Raw genomic sequence first — 15,435 nt, 5'->3', positions numbered from 1 at the left:
AGTTGATATACCTTAACATCTTTATTTTGTGCAACTTTAAATTTCATAGCTTGCTGAAGGGTTGTGGCTTAAAGCTTTCAACAATGCACTTCTTTCCTAATAGTTAATTTGTATTTGTGTGTTTCTCAAAAACAAACAAACTAGCTTCAAACTTAGAACTGTAAGTTGCTCGACAGTGAGAGGAAGGTCCTTAGATGACTGAAAGGCACAGGGGCAGTTATGAAAGGAAGAGACCACTATCAAGAACAAATCAGTATGCCTTTATTTATTACCTCTCTTCTTACTTGTGCTGCTTCTAGTTGCAACAGGTGAACGCCTAAAGGCTGTTGTGGTCTTAGCTTTCAGTGTGCTTTTCAGGTACTTAAAGATGGCATGTAAGCAGCAGGAGGGTGCTAAACCATACTTCTCCGTTCCAGTAGAGACAATAGGACAATTCACTTTCACGAGAGAACCTACAGCTTTATCTAGGGGCTTTCTGTTTGACACCCATTCACGGCAGTATTTCTGTATCCATTCTTGGATTTGTGGATCGCTTCTAGTCTGGTGCTGTGTGTTGTGCATGGAGTCGATGAATGCCACAGAGTACACTTTATTCATTACCTCCCATTTTCTCTGCACCAGCAGATCAACGAACACCAAACCACCATAGCCATGGGCAATGAAGGCCACATTCTTGGCTGCGCTCTTTGAAATGAAATGATCCCATACATACATGGTATGTTCCTCAGGGCTGCTGCTGCCCCTCTTGGGGGCAGACTGCGAAGAAGTCGGTGATTCTTCCCTGGTAGAAAAGCTTAATCTCTTCTTTTCAGTCTGCAAATCAACGAAGTTGTCATTGGGATTCAGTACAATCACTCCCCCGTGGCTTTGAAGGGCCATTTTGATGAATGGTATTTGTGTTCCATGCTCCAGACTCTCACTGACAATCGTCCTTAACCCCCACTGTCCGGCACGGAAAACTCCACGGTCTTGAAGAAGGACAATTAGGCTAGAGGAACTTGTTAGTGCATTCTCGCTCATGAAAAAGAAACTTCTTGGTTCATCCGCTGTAGCATCAGTAGGAATATAAACTTTCTGTAGCATGCAGACTCTTTCCAGGAGCTCATAAACATATTGGGTAATCAAATGTCCCAAAACTTGATAGCGTTTATGATTCTGTTCATGTGCATTCCTGTAATAATTGAAAACAAAGGACTCATTTGTATCCAGATGCCTCAGTTCCCCTTTTATATTGAAGTCGTACTTCAGTTCCTCTTGATACTCTGAACCCTCTGTTAGTTTCCTCAAGCTTCCTTCGTGCTGTATTTGGAACCACTACAAATTAAGAAGACTATATCACTATATATAGTGATAGACCTCTATACAACACAACACCTACATAAAGAAAACTTCAGAATTCAGATTTAAAAGTGATTACAAACAAAATACTCATTGATACAGACCATCTCTTGGTGGTCTGAAGTAAACTAGCTGCTTGTAAAGCCCCTCACAGATTTCGGTTGCTAAATTCCAACAACAGTACATTACTACTAATCTCTCCAGTTATTCGTTCATCCTTGCAAGCACTTGCCACATGGAAATTATGGAATGGATGACAGAATAAGCGGGCCACTGTGATCCAGGAACAGGAGAAAAGAAAGTCCACGCAGCAAACTTTAATGAGATTAGATTGAAGTCTCTATTTCATCTACAATCATTTTTCAACTTATATGACTGATCAACTGTTAAGAATTATACCAGGAAGTGGTTTCCATGCAATTGAAAAATTAAGCTTATCATAACCTTCTATATTCCTAATAACTCTTCAATCTACTACTGACTGTCCCTGGCTGTAGAGTGATAAACACGGGGTAACCTTTGGTGTGGTTAGAATCCTACTTCTATAGGATTTTTGTCCTAACAGAGATTTGCAAGCATTACATTCCCACAATTATCAATATTTTAAAAATGGATTTATTGTCTTAACATAGTAATTTTGTTTTGGCAAGTGGTTTATATGAAGTTATATTTGGCAAATACATTGGTACAAGCTACGTATACCTTTAAATTTTTCTTGCTGAACTAACAGGTTTTTAGAACACAGCAAATCACATTCCGATTATGTTAAAACTCAATATACCATCTGATAAAGCTGATTACTAGAACAGAAAGTGATCTGAAAATTTTCATGTAAGTGAGTGACTTGACTTGGAGCCGAACTCCTTTATGGAATGCAAGTTTCCTTGAGTAAGCTGCTCAGCATATTGAAAATTACTTCTTACACTTCCAAATTTAAAAAAAAAAAAGTTCTTTGCTTTTCAACAGAGCAACACCATATACATTTTCCTTTTGAGCAATCTCCATTGGGTCAGAGATGTTAAGTCATCTCCTCAGGGTCATTCCTGTCTTCTAATTAACAGAGAGTAGGCTAGAAAACACTACCTTCTCCTTTTTTATCTCATGTAATAAGTACACATAGAAGAGGGAAAAAAATCAGATTCTATGATATATAAACCATTTACTGTCTTGCCAGTTTCTTGGAATGGAAACAGCACAAACAAGTTGCAAGTGCACACGTTCCTCTGTGATTTTTTCATTCTTCAGGAAGGCATGAAAGACACAAAGGAGAAGGAAGGACAGTCTGTCCTCCAGACTACTGAAACATGGGCAATTCACAAAAAAGAGGTCATATCTAGTAGGGAGGAGGCTACCCATATTCATGTTGTTGTCTCCATGCAATGAAGCGGGAGAAAAATGGACATAGTTTAAGAAGAGATGTCTGTGGAGAAAGGTGAAGCACAGAGGAAGCATTCCATAACAATTAGGAATAGGTACATGCAGTTTATAGGAATAGGTAAATGCAGGAGTGACATGCTGTCCAACACTTCTCTCTGTCGCTTTCTCTCCTCACCCCTAAAAGGTTGGAGACTGTAGTTTCCCAACATACTAAGAACAGGAAGTGACTATGCTTTTACTTCAGCTACTAGCAACAACATTGCTTTTTCAGTTCCAAAACAAAGCAAGGATACGTGATTCCAAATTAAACCCTGTGTATGTAATATTGAACATCTACTTAAATACCTACTTTACAAAGCATTGTGAAAGGTTTCTGGAGATTTCAGGAAGCAGAAACAAAAAAAATACAGTTTTACATCAGGCATAGGTATGACTTCCCTTCCTAAAATTGCCTTCAAGGTGCGAACTGAAAAGTTTTGAAGCAATTTATAGTCGGTTATCACTTCAGAGTTCACTTGAATAGCTCCTTAGAATCATATACTTATTAGTCGGGAGGACTGATTTTATTGTAGTGATGCCATTTATAGAATTAAAAAGCAGCAGTTGTAGGTTGTTCTAGATATAGCTGCATAATGCATTTACTTCTTTTTGGCAAACGTACATTCTAAATCAGCATTGACTGCTGCTTGTGCTTCATTGTCTATATATAAATGCAATATTCAAGGGTGTTTATTCTAGCAGCCTTTACAATTGCTATTTTGATTTTTAAAAATTAATGTTAGGGGGAAAAAAAAAATCCCTCTTTCCCCTCCTCCCACCTTTCTCTTTGGATTGTGAGGTTCTTCAGCTGTAAATTCAGCTAGTGTTTGTTACAGCAGTTGGCATATTTGAAACACTACTGCAGTATAAGTATTACTTTTTATGAGATCTTCCATTTAAAAACAGTTTTCTCTATTCCAGTAAAGCCCAACATTACCGTATGCTCTCCTGTAAAATCTGTCATCATCACAGACGGAAATCTTTTTCACTCTGGGATTGCAGACAGTTTCTCTGCGTGAAAGAAAATAAACCCATCTTAGGTCAGTTTTCATTGCTTTATGTACTTTATTCTGGGGTGTATCTATAAAATACATCAAACCATCTAGAGTGTTTCAGATAGTTCCAAGGTACAAGCTAATCTCTCATGTTTGTAATTTACACCTGACCGTAAGTTAAAGCTAAACCTGTTTGGTGTGAAACTAAAAAGTTGTCAAAACTAATTTAGCACAACTTCCCATTACTTAACGTAAAGGCACTACCAAGAGGACAAAACACAAAGCTACACGCAAAACTTACAATTCTGAAGCTGCCCTGAAAAAAAAAAAAACCCACAAAAATCAACAAACAAATCTTTGTCTCCACTTGGCTGTAGGAGGATTTCCAAGGCCATCGGCTGAAAACCGCGGCGGCAGCTGGGGTTTTGAGGGTCCCGCCCGCTGATGCCGAGGGCGCCCAGCTGTGCCCGGCAGCCGAACCTCCCCCGCAGCAGCAGCCGCCCCCGCAGCAGCAGCCGCAGCGCGGTGTGCGAGCTGCCCTCCCGTTGGCAGGCTAACCCATCGTCTGGGGCCTGACTGAAACGGGGGCTGCAGGCTGGCGGGGAAAACGGGACCGGCGAGGTACGATTTAAACCTGATGCGGTTGGGTGTGTACTACTTCTTTAAAAACACCGAGGTTTTCTCGATTCCTTCCACAAATTTTAGTATTTCTCCCGTTTCCTTGAAGTTTGCTAGCCTGTGCTTCCTTTGACTTTGCTAGCCTGACTTCCTTTGATATTTTATTGCGTTCACAGAACTACTCATTTTGTTACTACTCAGCAGTTTGTCAGGCGCAGGGAAACGTGTGTAACAGCACACCCGTGACACTATCGGTTGCTCCGAGCCATTTACGTTTTTTTCCCTCAGCGGTTCAGCATCAGGCTAAACTCAAGAAAGTTGAACACCGGTGAGGCACGCCTGTGAGGGAGAGGCGGGCAGAGGGGCCGGGGCGGTTTGTAGGGCTGACATTCAGGCAGGCAGTACGCGGTCGGGGAAGCGGGAGCCCACGGGACACGACGGAGGGGCTGAGAAGAGCGCGGGCAGCTGCCGGGCAGCGCCTCGGGGACGGTGGGAGGAGAGGGCGGGGAGACGGCTACAGCCGTTGCGGGGCGGGGCGCGGGCGGCCCTCTGGGGCCGGGCTGGGTGGAGGCGGTGCTCAGCCCGGAAGTACCCGGGGAAGCTGCGCAGGCGGCGGCGGGGCCTGGATAAACAACAACGACGGCGACGGCGGCGCAGCTGCGGGGGTGAGTGCTGTGGGGTGCTGCCGCGCCGCTCGCTTTCTGCCCTGAAGGGCGGGGCGGGGGGCAATGCTGAAATAAAGCTGGCTGGCAGTGCCCCGGTGGGTCCTGCGCCGTCGCTGTCCCCGCTGGCCGGGGCTGGGCCGTCCGAACCGCACGGGGTATCGGTCGCGAACGAGCGAAGCCGGCAGGAGAGGGTGGGTGAGCGGCCGGGCACCGGGAGAGGGGAGGTGGCGGTGGCGTTGCTGCTTCTTTGTGAGGAGGCTAAGGAGAGAGAGTGTGGAAACGCGGAATTGCTGATTCTCGGCATTTGTCTGTTTGTCAGCGAGAAGCCCGTTCTTCCTTTCTTAGCGGGAGGAGCCGGCGGCTGGGTTAGGAGCTGGGAGTGCGAGGCAACCCCGCACTGCCCCGCCGCCCTGCTCGGCGGCGGCCACCGGCGCGGCGAGGGCGGGCTCATGCGGTGACAGCCCGGGTGGTGCCACCCCTGGGTGGTGCCTCCGTGTCCCCCCAGAGCTGTCAGAAGGCCGGCGTTTGTCAGCTTTTCCTCTTTGCAGGCGTTGGAATAGGCAGTAGTTTGGCTTTTCTTTAATAGTCTATAGGTGTTGATGTTCCCCACACCGGGGGACTGGGGCTGTAAGTTGAAAAACCACCGAGCTAAATGAAAGTACACGAACTTAAAGGTCTTTGAACTAGATGTAAGGTTTGAAGGTCTTACACCGGAGTCATACAGAGAATTTATAAAGAGAATAAACCCCTTTGAATGCTGGAAGCTCTGAAGCTGTGTTCTTCCACTGAGGAAGAATTTTATCTGTTAGCAGGAATCCTTGAAGTTTATTTATTCTTGGAGCTCGTGTAGTGTTACAGATGTCTTCTGTGACTCCTTTTGGCTTTATAATCAAAGCCTGAATTGCTAATTAGTTGTGTGCCTGTGAGGGGGGTGGAGTTAAGCAGTAAATGCCTTCACTAAGGATAAATTCTAGTGAAAATTTCATTAACAGTTCTGTCCATGCTGACACAATCCAAGGCCTTGCCGAACCACATGCATCTCTAGCATTGTGGCTGTCAATGACTTTTTACCAAGGCTTATAGTGACAGCACAAGGGGCAATGGTTTTAAACTGAAAGCGAGTAGATTTAGGTTGGACATAAGGAAGAAATTTTTTATGATGAGGGTGGTGAGACACTGGAACAAATTGCCCAGAGAAGTTGTGGGTGCCCCATCATTGGAAGTATTCAAGGTCAGGTTGGACAGGGCTCTGAGCAACCTGATCTAGTGAAAGATGTACCTGCCCAAGGCTGGGGGATTGGACTAGATGATCTTTTAAAGGTCCCTTCCAACCCAAACCGTTCTATGAATGAGTTTTCTTTGTGCTAGCTTGCTCAAAAATGATTTTCTTGTTCTTGCTCAATAGCTACTACTGTGGTCATGCTTCCCTCTGAATAAATACAACACAAATTGCTAAGCTTATTTTGTATCTTTTTTCAGTAGAGAAAGTCATGGAAGGAAGAACATCATCTCCAAGTCATGTAAGTGTTCCTACAATTTGCAACAATTTACTTTGAGGTTGTGGGTATCCTAGGGTGTCCTGATGTATTTGCACAACAAAATTCATTCTCCGGTCGTCCAGCTTTCAGTTTGTTGGAGCGCTCTTCCCTGAGCAACAGTTTATTCCGGTAGCAGTCAATAGTGCTGTTGAACATGTATTAATATGTAATAGGCTTAACATTTGATTGCACGTAAGCAGTGCATTTTCAAGGATATTTTAAGACCTAAGCTAACATCTAAAATATTAAGAGTAATGCTGAAGTAAGTAGAGCAGCTCCATAACAGCGTAGTATTTAGTTATCTGCAGAGATGTGTTCAGACGCTACTTATGCTAGTGTTTATTTTTTCTAAAATATCCTTGTTAGTAGTAGTTTCTAGCAGTGGAAGCACTGGTGAAAACAAATTGTAGGCACAGCAACTGATTTGAGTGGGTAAGGTCTGGACTGTCTAGTGTTTTAGAAATAAGCTGTTTCCAGCACCTTGTTTATGTGCTGTCTCTGACCCTTGCTCCTACAGGTGGGAACCTTCAGAAAAGTACTGCTGGTTTAGATGAGGAGTCTGCTAAGTGCGTATGCACATGTATGTGTTGAGTTAGTCACTTTCTGTTAGGGAAAAGCTGAGGCAACTGTATGTGTCGCACTTGCCATAGATACAGACCTCTGTTGGTTACCTCTTGACTTTGTACTTGTTCCATAAGTTAATTGTGGGCACTGCAAACCAACATCTTCTTAATGAGTGCACGCATTGGGAAGATATTGTATGGTGAGATGGAAATTTTGCTGATGAAGATATCGTGTGCTTTTTTATTCCTTCCTGTCTGTCCATCTGTCTCTTTCTGTTTTCTGAGTCTGACCTTACCTGTTCTCAGTGTTATCTGTTATGTTATTACAGAGGTTATCTGAACCTCTGTAACTTTAAATGCATGTTAAAGTTTTAGATAAATATGTGTTCTTAGGAAGCTCCTAACAGAAACCACTAGTCAGGCAGCAGGTGGAGTTTTAAAGTAAGAAATTTGTACCTGGCCATTAAGGTGCAGATCAGAAGAATGCATTCTGACTGATAAAACATGTTTATAGGCCACTTCTCAAAAAAAAAAAAATATTAAACAATCTAATTGCAGACATACTTGGATAAGAAAATATCTAATTCAGTCCTTAAATGTTGATTGAAAGGGAAGGGAGGTACTTGTATTAGGAGTTGTTGCCTGTGTGCAACGTTTACATCCTTTATAATTTGAGGAATCTGTTACTAAGGCATATTTGTTATTACAGTGTTGACCAACAAAAGCAGTTTGTATAGAAATTCAGGCCTAATTACTAAAAAAATAAATCTTTGTTTCAAAGAAGTGTAGAGAAGGTATAAGAGCACTCACAATTCAAACTGAAGAACTGAAGGATTATCTCATTGTGGTACAGTATGCTTCAGTTATGGTCTGTCTGAAGGACTACCTACAGAGCTAATGAATGCAGTTTCTGTGTTAATTATTAAGTTGTTAGTGTTGCTGTTCTAGAGTCCTTGCTTGTAATTTCATGTTACAAGGTAGGGCATCTGGCGGCTTGCAAATTAAGTTCATAATACACTTGACGGTGGCCATCATATGGAGTAGCTTCAGCTTTTTCCTGGCTGAGGTAGACTCAGTTGTCTGAAAGATGAGAATGTTTGATTCCCTCTCTGATGCAGTCTATTCTGGTTGTATTTGCAGTGTAAGGCTTTGCTTCTCAGGATACCTGGAGGAATGGCAAGGCTTGCCCTTCTGTTCTTTCAGTTGATATTATTTTAACTGGTTTAATTAACTGATAGGAAATGTCACCCTCTTTCCTTGTCTTGATGAACTGATAGGAATTTAGTTTGACCATTTTTTGTTTTGAATTTCAATGAATGAACATTATTTCCTACATTTTTTTTTCTGAATTGGCAAATTTCTACATATTATTGCTTTATCTTTCAATAATTACATTCGAAACGCTGGTTCCTTTTTCACAAAGGTTAGTGATGACAATAGCTGATACCATTTTGAGTACATTGTAGTGTATTACTGCTGAATTATCATACCAAAATACTTGTACTATTCTAAGAGATAATTGCTCTTCATCCTGAATTTTTTTTTGAGCGTGCAAACCTGGTGTGACATTCATCATGACATTCAGCTATTTTGTTTTCTCTTTATCATTCTCTAAGCTGAGATGATTAAACTAGAGTGTAAACAAATCAGAGGGAACTAAGAAAACTGTAAGTGCTAGTAGATTGGTTCTCACCTTTTGGGCACACGTTTGAAGTTGTTGTAAAGTTAATGAAATCAGGAGGAGCTTTACCTTGCTTTTTAAGACAGTTCATATGTTAAAACTAGCTCCTCATGTGTTATGAGACATGATTTAGGATCAAGCATCAGTGAGGAATGCATTTAAATTAAAGTCACAGGTCAGTGGCTCCCTTGCAACTTTGTTATTTTGCCTGACAGTTAAGAAAACTTTGTACATGGCAATATGTCAGCTCATAGCATCAGTGGATAATTTAGTTTTATTATGTGTGTAACATCATCTATTTTCAGTTTCGTATACCAAAGAAGAAAACAAACACCAAGTCAGAGGATGTCCAAGTTCAGTCCCCTTTGGCAAGGCTCCCAGGCTCCCACCATTGGGACTACCCTTTAAAAGAGGTAAAGAGAAGTTCTTCGGAGTGTAAATGTATAGGAGAATGTTATGTGGGTTTTTGTTCTGGTTTGGAGGCTAGATTTTTTCGATACCGGGTGCTGCCTTGTGACCAATAACTGACCCAGGGTATCTTGGAAAGAGACAAGTGTGTATGTCTGAAATCTGCCTGCAAGCATGCAGTTACAGAAATGGAAGTCTCAGTGCCGTATTGCCAGCCTAAATCATTAAAAAGCAGAGTTGGTCTTCAAGTGTAGTTTCAAATTATCTTGAAAATCATTAATTTAAAGGCAAATATATTTTTTTTTTAGCTGATTCCTGAACTTTTAGATTATATTCAGGTCACTTACTAAACTTTTTGTTATGATATGGAAGTAATTTTTACATTGAGTTTTCAATTAGTCATTATTTGTATCCAAGAGCTTAAACTTTAAAAGAATATATTAAGTACTGTATGACTTTTGACAGAATTTTAGGTGCTAATACAGAAATAACTGATTTCAGTATTAAGACCAAAAGACTGTAAGAGTGCTTGTATGTCATTTATCATAAATGACTGTCTTGATCATCTCAGTCCCATATAGAAGCAAATATTTGCTTCTACAAATCTGTTCCAAATTCAGTAGGCGTTTCTAAAATGGCAAGTTTTGGAAACATATTTTGCATCTCTTGACTCCTTCAGCTCAGCATTGAGAGTTTGTTGCTGGTTTTAGTGCTTTCAGAATCATGGGGCTGGACAAACAGGCTCCCCCACAGAAGAATTTTAAAAACCTAGTGAGGGAAGTTAGGAATTTTTTTGACTTACAGTAGTGGTGGTAACGTGACCCAGGTCTCTTGGTAGGCCTGGTCATTTGAGCATGCTGCAATACAAACTCACTGTGTGGTTGTGTTCAATACTGTTAATACTTTAAGTGAGCAGAGCATCCAATTACAGTCAGGTTTTGAAGTCAGAAGTAATGTCTCCTGTGGTTACAAGCAGCAGCCTCTTAGGCAGAGCCAGACAGCACTTGTACGGAATTCTCCTTGTCTTTCTCTCTGTCTCTATAAAAACAGTGATTAGACTGCATGAATTGAAAAATCTTTTTTTTTTCTTATTTCCTGTATATTGTCTAATTTTCCATTTCTTGTTTTTCTTACCTGTGTCAATATATTTCAGACTTTTCCAGTGGTAGAGGGCTCCATATGCTTTAAACACTGACTAGTCGTCTTTATATTCTACTTTAAAAGAAAAAATTGCTCATGAGGTATCATAATTAAAAGAAATATTACTGTTTTATCCATACAAAGGTCTGTCCAGGTTGTATTTAGTGTTGCCAGAGTTTGTTCCATGTTTGAGAAATTTTGTACAGCTTTCAGTGATTTGGGCATATAGGTCTCTAACATGCTTGAAGACCAGTGCAATGAGGTGAACTAGATGATGTTTGAAGGCAGGAGGAGGGGAGAGCACCTTCAAGGCAATTTCTTGCTGCCAGCTGTTTTAATAATGAGGGTATTTTCCATTACAGAGTCAACCCCTATGGTAGGGAAAAGATTGATTTGGGATGCACCTTTCAGGCTTCACTAAAGTATGTAAAATATGCGTGGGCATGAATTTTTCAGATCCCCTTTCACCCCACGCTTAAACAGAAATGAAGATAAGTTTGTCTGCTTTCAGCCTGACTGGCATAATTTTTAAACGTATGTTTGGTTTATTATCTTGTATATTAAAAAAAGTGAGGAGAGATTAGGAGGAGGTAATGGCAGAGGGAGGGAGGTTTCTGGAATTGCAGAAAAACCAATATGTTTTGGTGGGGCTTTACTTATTTAATTTGAAAATACAAGTGCATTCTGGTAAGGTAAGAGAATTTGGAAAAAGTAAAGTCTTGCTGTTGTGGGTTTTGCCACCCAAGTACCAAACCTTCAAATTCCTTTTCCATCTCAGAATTTTATATGTTTGAGTGGAATATAATTTGGTTAAATGCATGGAGTTAAAGAAAGTAGAGGTTATCTTCTGTATTTGTAATTATGTAAAACAGGCCTAATATTTAAGTCCCTATTTGGGATAGCCCTCCTTTAAATAGGGAAATAATTGAATTGTCCTGTATTGTCAAATTTCTTTAGGAGAAAAAAGGTTCCATTCAAGATCCGGTGGAACACGGGTGCTTTAAATCAAGCAAATTCATTCTTTGCAAAGTTGCTATATATACACTTTATGGCTCTGCTTTATTTGATCAGTTGTGTTGTTCCTTTTTCCTAGTATAATATCCATTATGACATACTTATGTTTGTTGGAACCTGCCAATTTAATTTGTTTTATTTCAGTGGAAATTAAGTGCCAGCAACAGAGAGCCTTCCACAAAAGGAAGAAGGCAAAAGGACTGTGACAGACACAACTCTAATGATGAAGAATCAATTGGGTAAGAAGTCATCTCAAAATTAGTTCTTCTTTGTTTGTATATTCAGAGTTTGATAATCTTTCTTAAAGATGGGTATCACTGGTCTCTAGCTAATTATTTGTGTCATGCAGAGATGGCTTTCAAGCTGTTAGGTATCTCACCTTGAGAGAATCACGTTTCAGTGATTTAATGGCGTTGTGAATTATGACGCAACCATAACTTTTTCTTTGTTTTAACACAACACAAGACTGCGACATCAGAATGGGAATGCAACACTTACTAGAGAAATTACTGCTTGTTGACCTGCTTGGAATCCTGAAAGGTGTTCATTACTCTCTAAGTGTAAACTATCGTTCTAGCTCTAGATATTTTAGATATTTAAGAAGTTTCCCAGATTATCTTTTGCTTCTCACTTTTTGCTCTGCAGTCCACAGTCATTAAGATGGCTTTATCAACTCTTAAAAACAGCAACCCCCTCCCCAAGCAATATGATGATTAGTAGAGGAAGGCAGAAACCTAGAGGTTTTTCACCCCTGTTATAGACAAGACACTTAAGTGAGTAAATAAGACTGGCAATGTGCCACTCCTTTATGCTCTGTCAGCTAGATAATTGTTTATCCAAGAAAATTTTGAAGCTGTAAGTGCCATAGTTGACAAATGGAAATGAAAATGTAGAATTAGATTCATTGACAGCAGCTAGGAAGCGTAATGATTTCATGATGGAATTAGTTATATTTATCTTAACGAAGCAATTGTTCCACAAATCATTTAAATCTAAACAAATAAGAGTATGCATTCTCTGCCCCATTTTCTGACTGGAACTTAACTTGACCATAAGTGATTTCTTGTCGGGAGGGGCTGTTAATAACAAAATGCACAAGTAATGAAAATGCTTAATGACAGCAGGTGATTTTGCATTGCTGAATTTGGTTTTTGTGATGTATGAATAGTCATCGTTTAGCCTGGTCTTTATATTCAGAATGCTTCAAACTTGTAGGGGGGGAAGAGCTGAATTTATAAAAGATTCTGAATTTATTTTTCTTACCTCCTCAGAGGCATAGCTGTCAGTTTACATGTAGTTACCTCAAAATGCTTCTCTCAGTAAGTTTAAGTGAGGAGTGGCTCACGGGGTGACCTAGCAGAATGTTAATTGCAGTTTCCTGAGTTTTAATTATGCTGTGAAATGGTTGATATCTGATATCAATCTCTAAAGGTCTTTCAGTAAACTTTGAACTGACCTTTCAATGTTGAGGAGCTTTAAAAAAAAGTTATCTTTGGGTCTGTTACATATGTTAATTTTGATATGTGAGAGATTTTCAAGTAGCATTTGTAGGGGTTCCATCATTTTTACCAAAATTCTTACTGGCACATTAATGAGAAATGATTTAGACTGTAAAGGCAGTAAATATTCAGGTATTAAACCTATGCATTTTTCACTTCCTCAAAAAAAGATGTGTGTATAGAGACTAGCTGGATGTTCTCTGTAAAATAAACAATCTACTGTCTGCAGTAAAGCTTGTTCTGAGTATTCTGTTTGGGTACCCAGTGTTTCTCAGTAAGTCAAAATCAACACACTGACCTCATGGCATAGTAAGTAGAAAGAGCACACAGGTTCTAAAGAGGTGGTGCTTGCTGAGCAAAAGGCTGAGAACTGACAAAAATCAGAAGAGGTAAGTGTGAAGTGGCATGCTGAGAATATTTCTAATGCAAAAGTTTCTCTGTTCCTTCTTCCCAATGAGGAATTTTTCATTTGCATTGAAAAGCAGGAAATAAGTCTTAATGGCAAACTTCTGTTAGCTCCTGGTGTTGTAAAACCAGTTGTCTTTATCGATAGGAGCTAATCTCAAATATTTAGGGAGGCATGTTGCATCTCAAGTGTTGCTTGAGCATTGTTATTGCCACGTAATTTTAGTCAGAAAGGACAAAGTGGATGTATTAGCACAAACCCATCTTGACTTGGGTTTTTAACTGAAGTTCTGGATTACAAAATTTGGTACTTGATTGCTTCTGTCAGTCCTGCTGTGATGTGAGACCATGGGGGCTGGAAACAGCAACCACAGATGCTCTCACTTGAGCACCTCTGCTCATGGCCTTGTGAAGGGTCACTGTCAGCTGATTTGTTCGTGATCCCAGACAGGGCTTTCAGGGTAGGTTAGTTCCCTAGTCCTTCTCATACACTGGAGGTGTCTTACATGTTCCTACGATTGTGTCACAAAACAGATTAGGACTGTCATGAAATATGAATAGTTCAATTTATTAGTGTCGTTGCAGGAAGTTAGGTATGGTATTTATGTAATTGATCAATTAATGTTTTGTATCCCACTTAGAAAACTTTTTTATTGGTGGGGAAGGGGATAACACTATTTAAAGGGTAGCTATCACCACCTGGAAATAGAGCTTAGAGGCATCCACTTACCTCAGCTATATTACTCCTGCATTCTCCAGGAGGGAAATAGAGGGAAATAAAAATAACAAAAAAGAAACAAAATAGAACACTGTTTTGAAATTCAAGCTTCTCGTCCTGGTCTCTCAAGTTTTCTTTTTTTGGGGGGGGGGGGATGGGAAGAATACTTAAATAAGATGTGTGTGATTCTTTCAGCTCAGTATTTTAAATGTTAATTGAAATACATGTCAGGCTGAATCAAGTACTGACCCTGTAGCAGTCAGGTTTTTGTGGCAATCATTTACATACTGGTTCCCCTTGCCCTGACAAGTGCATTTTGGCATTAATAACTTCCTGGTCCAGCAAAGCGAGGAGGTTAGTAGGGATGTTCATGTTTGCTGTTAAAACATTGACTTCTAATCAGTGGATGGAAGGTCAGGGCCTTGAAGGAGGACAGACAGAGGCTTTCTTCTCAACAGGGTGTAGTCAGTGAATGTGGCAATCAGAGTTTCCCATTAATGATAGTGCATCACATTATTCCTTTGGGCTCTGAAAGGCCAAGGACCTCCTGAGCTGTGCACATGCTGCAGAAGCTCAGATAGCTGAATACGCATCAAGTCTATCAGTGGCTTTATTCTGTAAACCCAGGACAGATGTTCAGCTTTTATGGGACCTGATGGGGTGACTCTCATAGGATATGTATCATCCCACTGTCAAAATATTTTTTTCCCAAAACTTGGGTTTCATAGTAGGGGAAAGTAGGCATGAAGATGGTGGTGTAAACAAATAATAATTTACTCCAAAAGGAATCAGTAGCCTCCAGGTCTCATTTTGATCACTTTCTAATACAAATTTGAGCAAATTGGAGGCAGTGGTTACAACACTGGTGTGTATACACAAATGTGATCATTGAGAAAGGAACTAGATCTAGCAGCTCTGATTATTGGGTGAAATAGAGGTCAAGTATTTTCCCCAAAGGGGTACAAACAATTAATAGCTTTTGGTCCTGCACTTTGTAAGGTAGGATAATCGTTTTTGCTGTGAAAAGTGATATGAGACTTGCCAGGGCCAGCTAACAGCATTTTTCATAATATGTATTTTTTTGTCTGTTCCATCCTTACATGTGTAAGTATGTTTTCATTTACCTTTGCTTATGTATTTTTTCTGTTTTGTGGAGGTAGGTAAGAGGGGATACAGTAGGTGCTTGCTTTAAAAACAAAAATAATTGCCTTTGGTTTTCCTTCACCAAGATGCCTCCAGTCTTACTGTTGTGCAGGTTACTTTCTGGGTCTGCTGGTGGGACTTGCTTTTAATGTATACTTTGCTTGCTTTTTTCTGCTTGACACTAATTTTTGTCTTTTGAAATGTCTTTTGCATGACCTGCTCACTTTATTCTGTGGACAGTTTAACAGGTAATTTAGGGATCTGTGTCCCAACCATCTTTTACAGATGTACAGG

At 40.3% G+C, this 15,435-nt stretch overlaps 2 protein-coding genes across 19 annotated transcripts in view; one reads left to right on the top strand and one right to left on the bottom strand.

The window, feature by feature from the left end:
• Window positions 1-261: 261 nt before the first annotated feature.
• Window positions 262-4,311, bottom strand: LOC142091289 (putative protein ARB2BP). The gene is given in 3 exon segments (XM_075170751.1): window positions 262-1,314; window positions 3,692-3,765; window positions 4,308-4,311. Coding segments are annotated over 3 exon segments (1,131 nt in total).
• A 617-nt stretch (window positions 4,312-4,928) lies between these two features.
• SENP7 (SUMO specific peptidase 7) overlaps window positions 4,929-15,435 on the top strand; it is a 46,546-nt gene continuing 36,039 nt past the window's right edge. For 3 of the 18 annotated variants that reach the window (XM_075168190.1, XM_075168197.1, XM_075168180.1), the window contains exons 1-4: window positions 4,929-5,032; window positions 6,512-6,552; window positions 9,120-9,227; window positions 11,521-11,615. In XM_075168190.1, the coding sequence (XP_075024291.1) occupies window positions 6,523-6,552; window positions 9,120-9,227; window positions 11,521-11,615 (233 nt within the window). In that variant the 5' untranslated portion in view covers window positions 4,929-5,032; window positions 6,512-6,522. Of the gene's footprint in view, window positions 5,033-5,054; window positions 5,224-6,511; window positions 6,553-7,087; window positions 7,151-9,119; window positions 9,228-10,745; window positions 10,785-11,520; window positions 11,616-15,435 lie in introns of those variants that run through there. The other 15 variants (XM_075168242.1, XM_075168174.1, XM_075168141.1 and 12 more) reach the window with 14 other exon arrangements.

Source organism: Calonectris borealis, chromosome 1 (genome assembly GCF_964195595.1).
Source record: "Calonectris borealis chromosome 1, bCalBor7.hap1.2, whole genome shotgun sequence".
Lineage (NCBI taxonomy): Eukaryota > Metazoa > Chordata > Aves > Procellariiformes > Procellariidae > Calonectris > Calonectris borealis.
The sequence above is the reverse complement of the archived record's forward strand: the minus strand, read 5'-3'. Positions and strand labels throughout refer to the sequence as shown.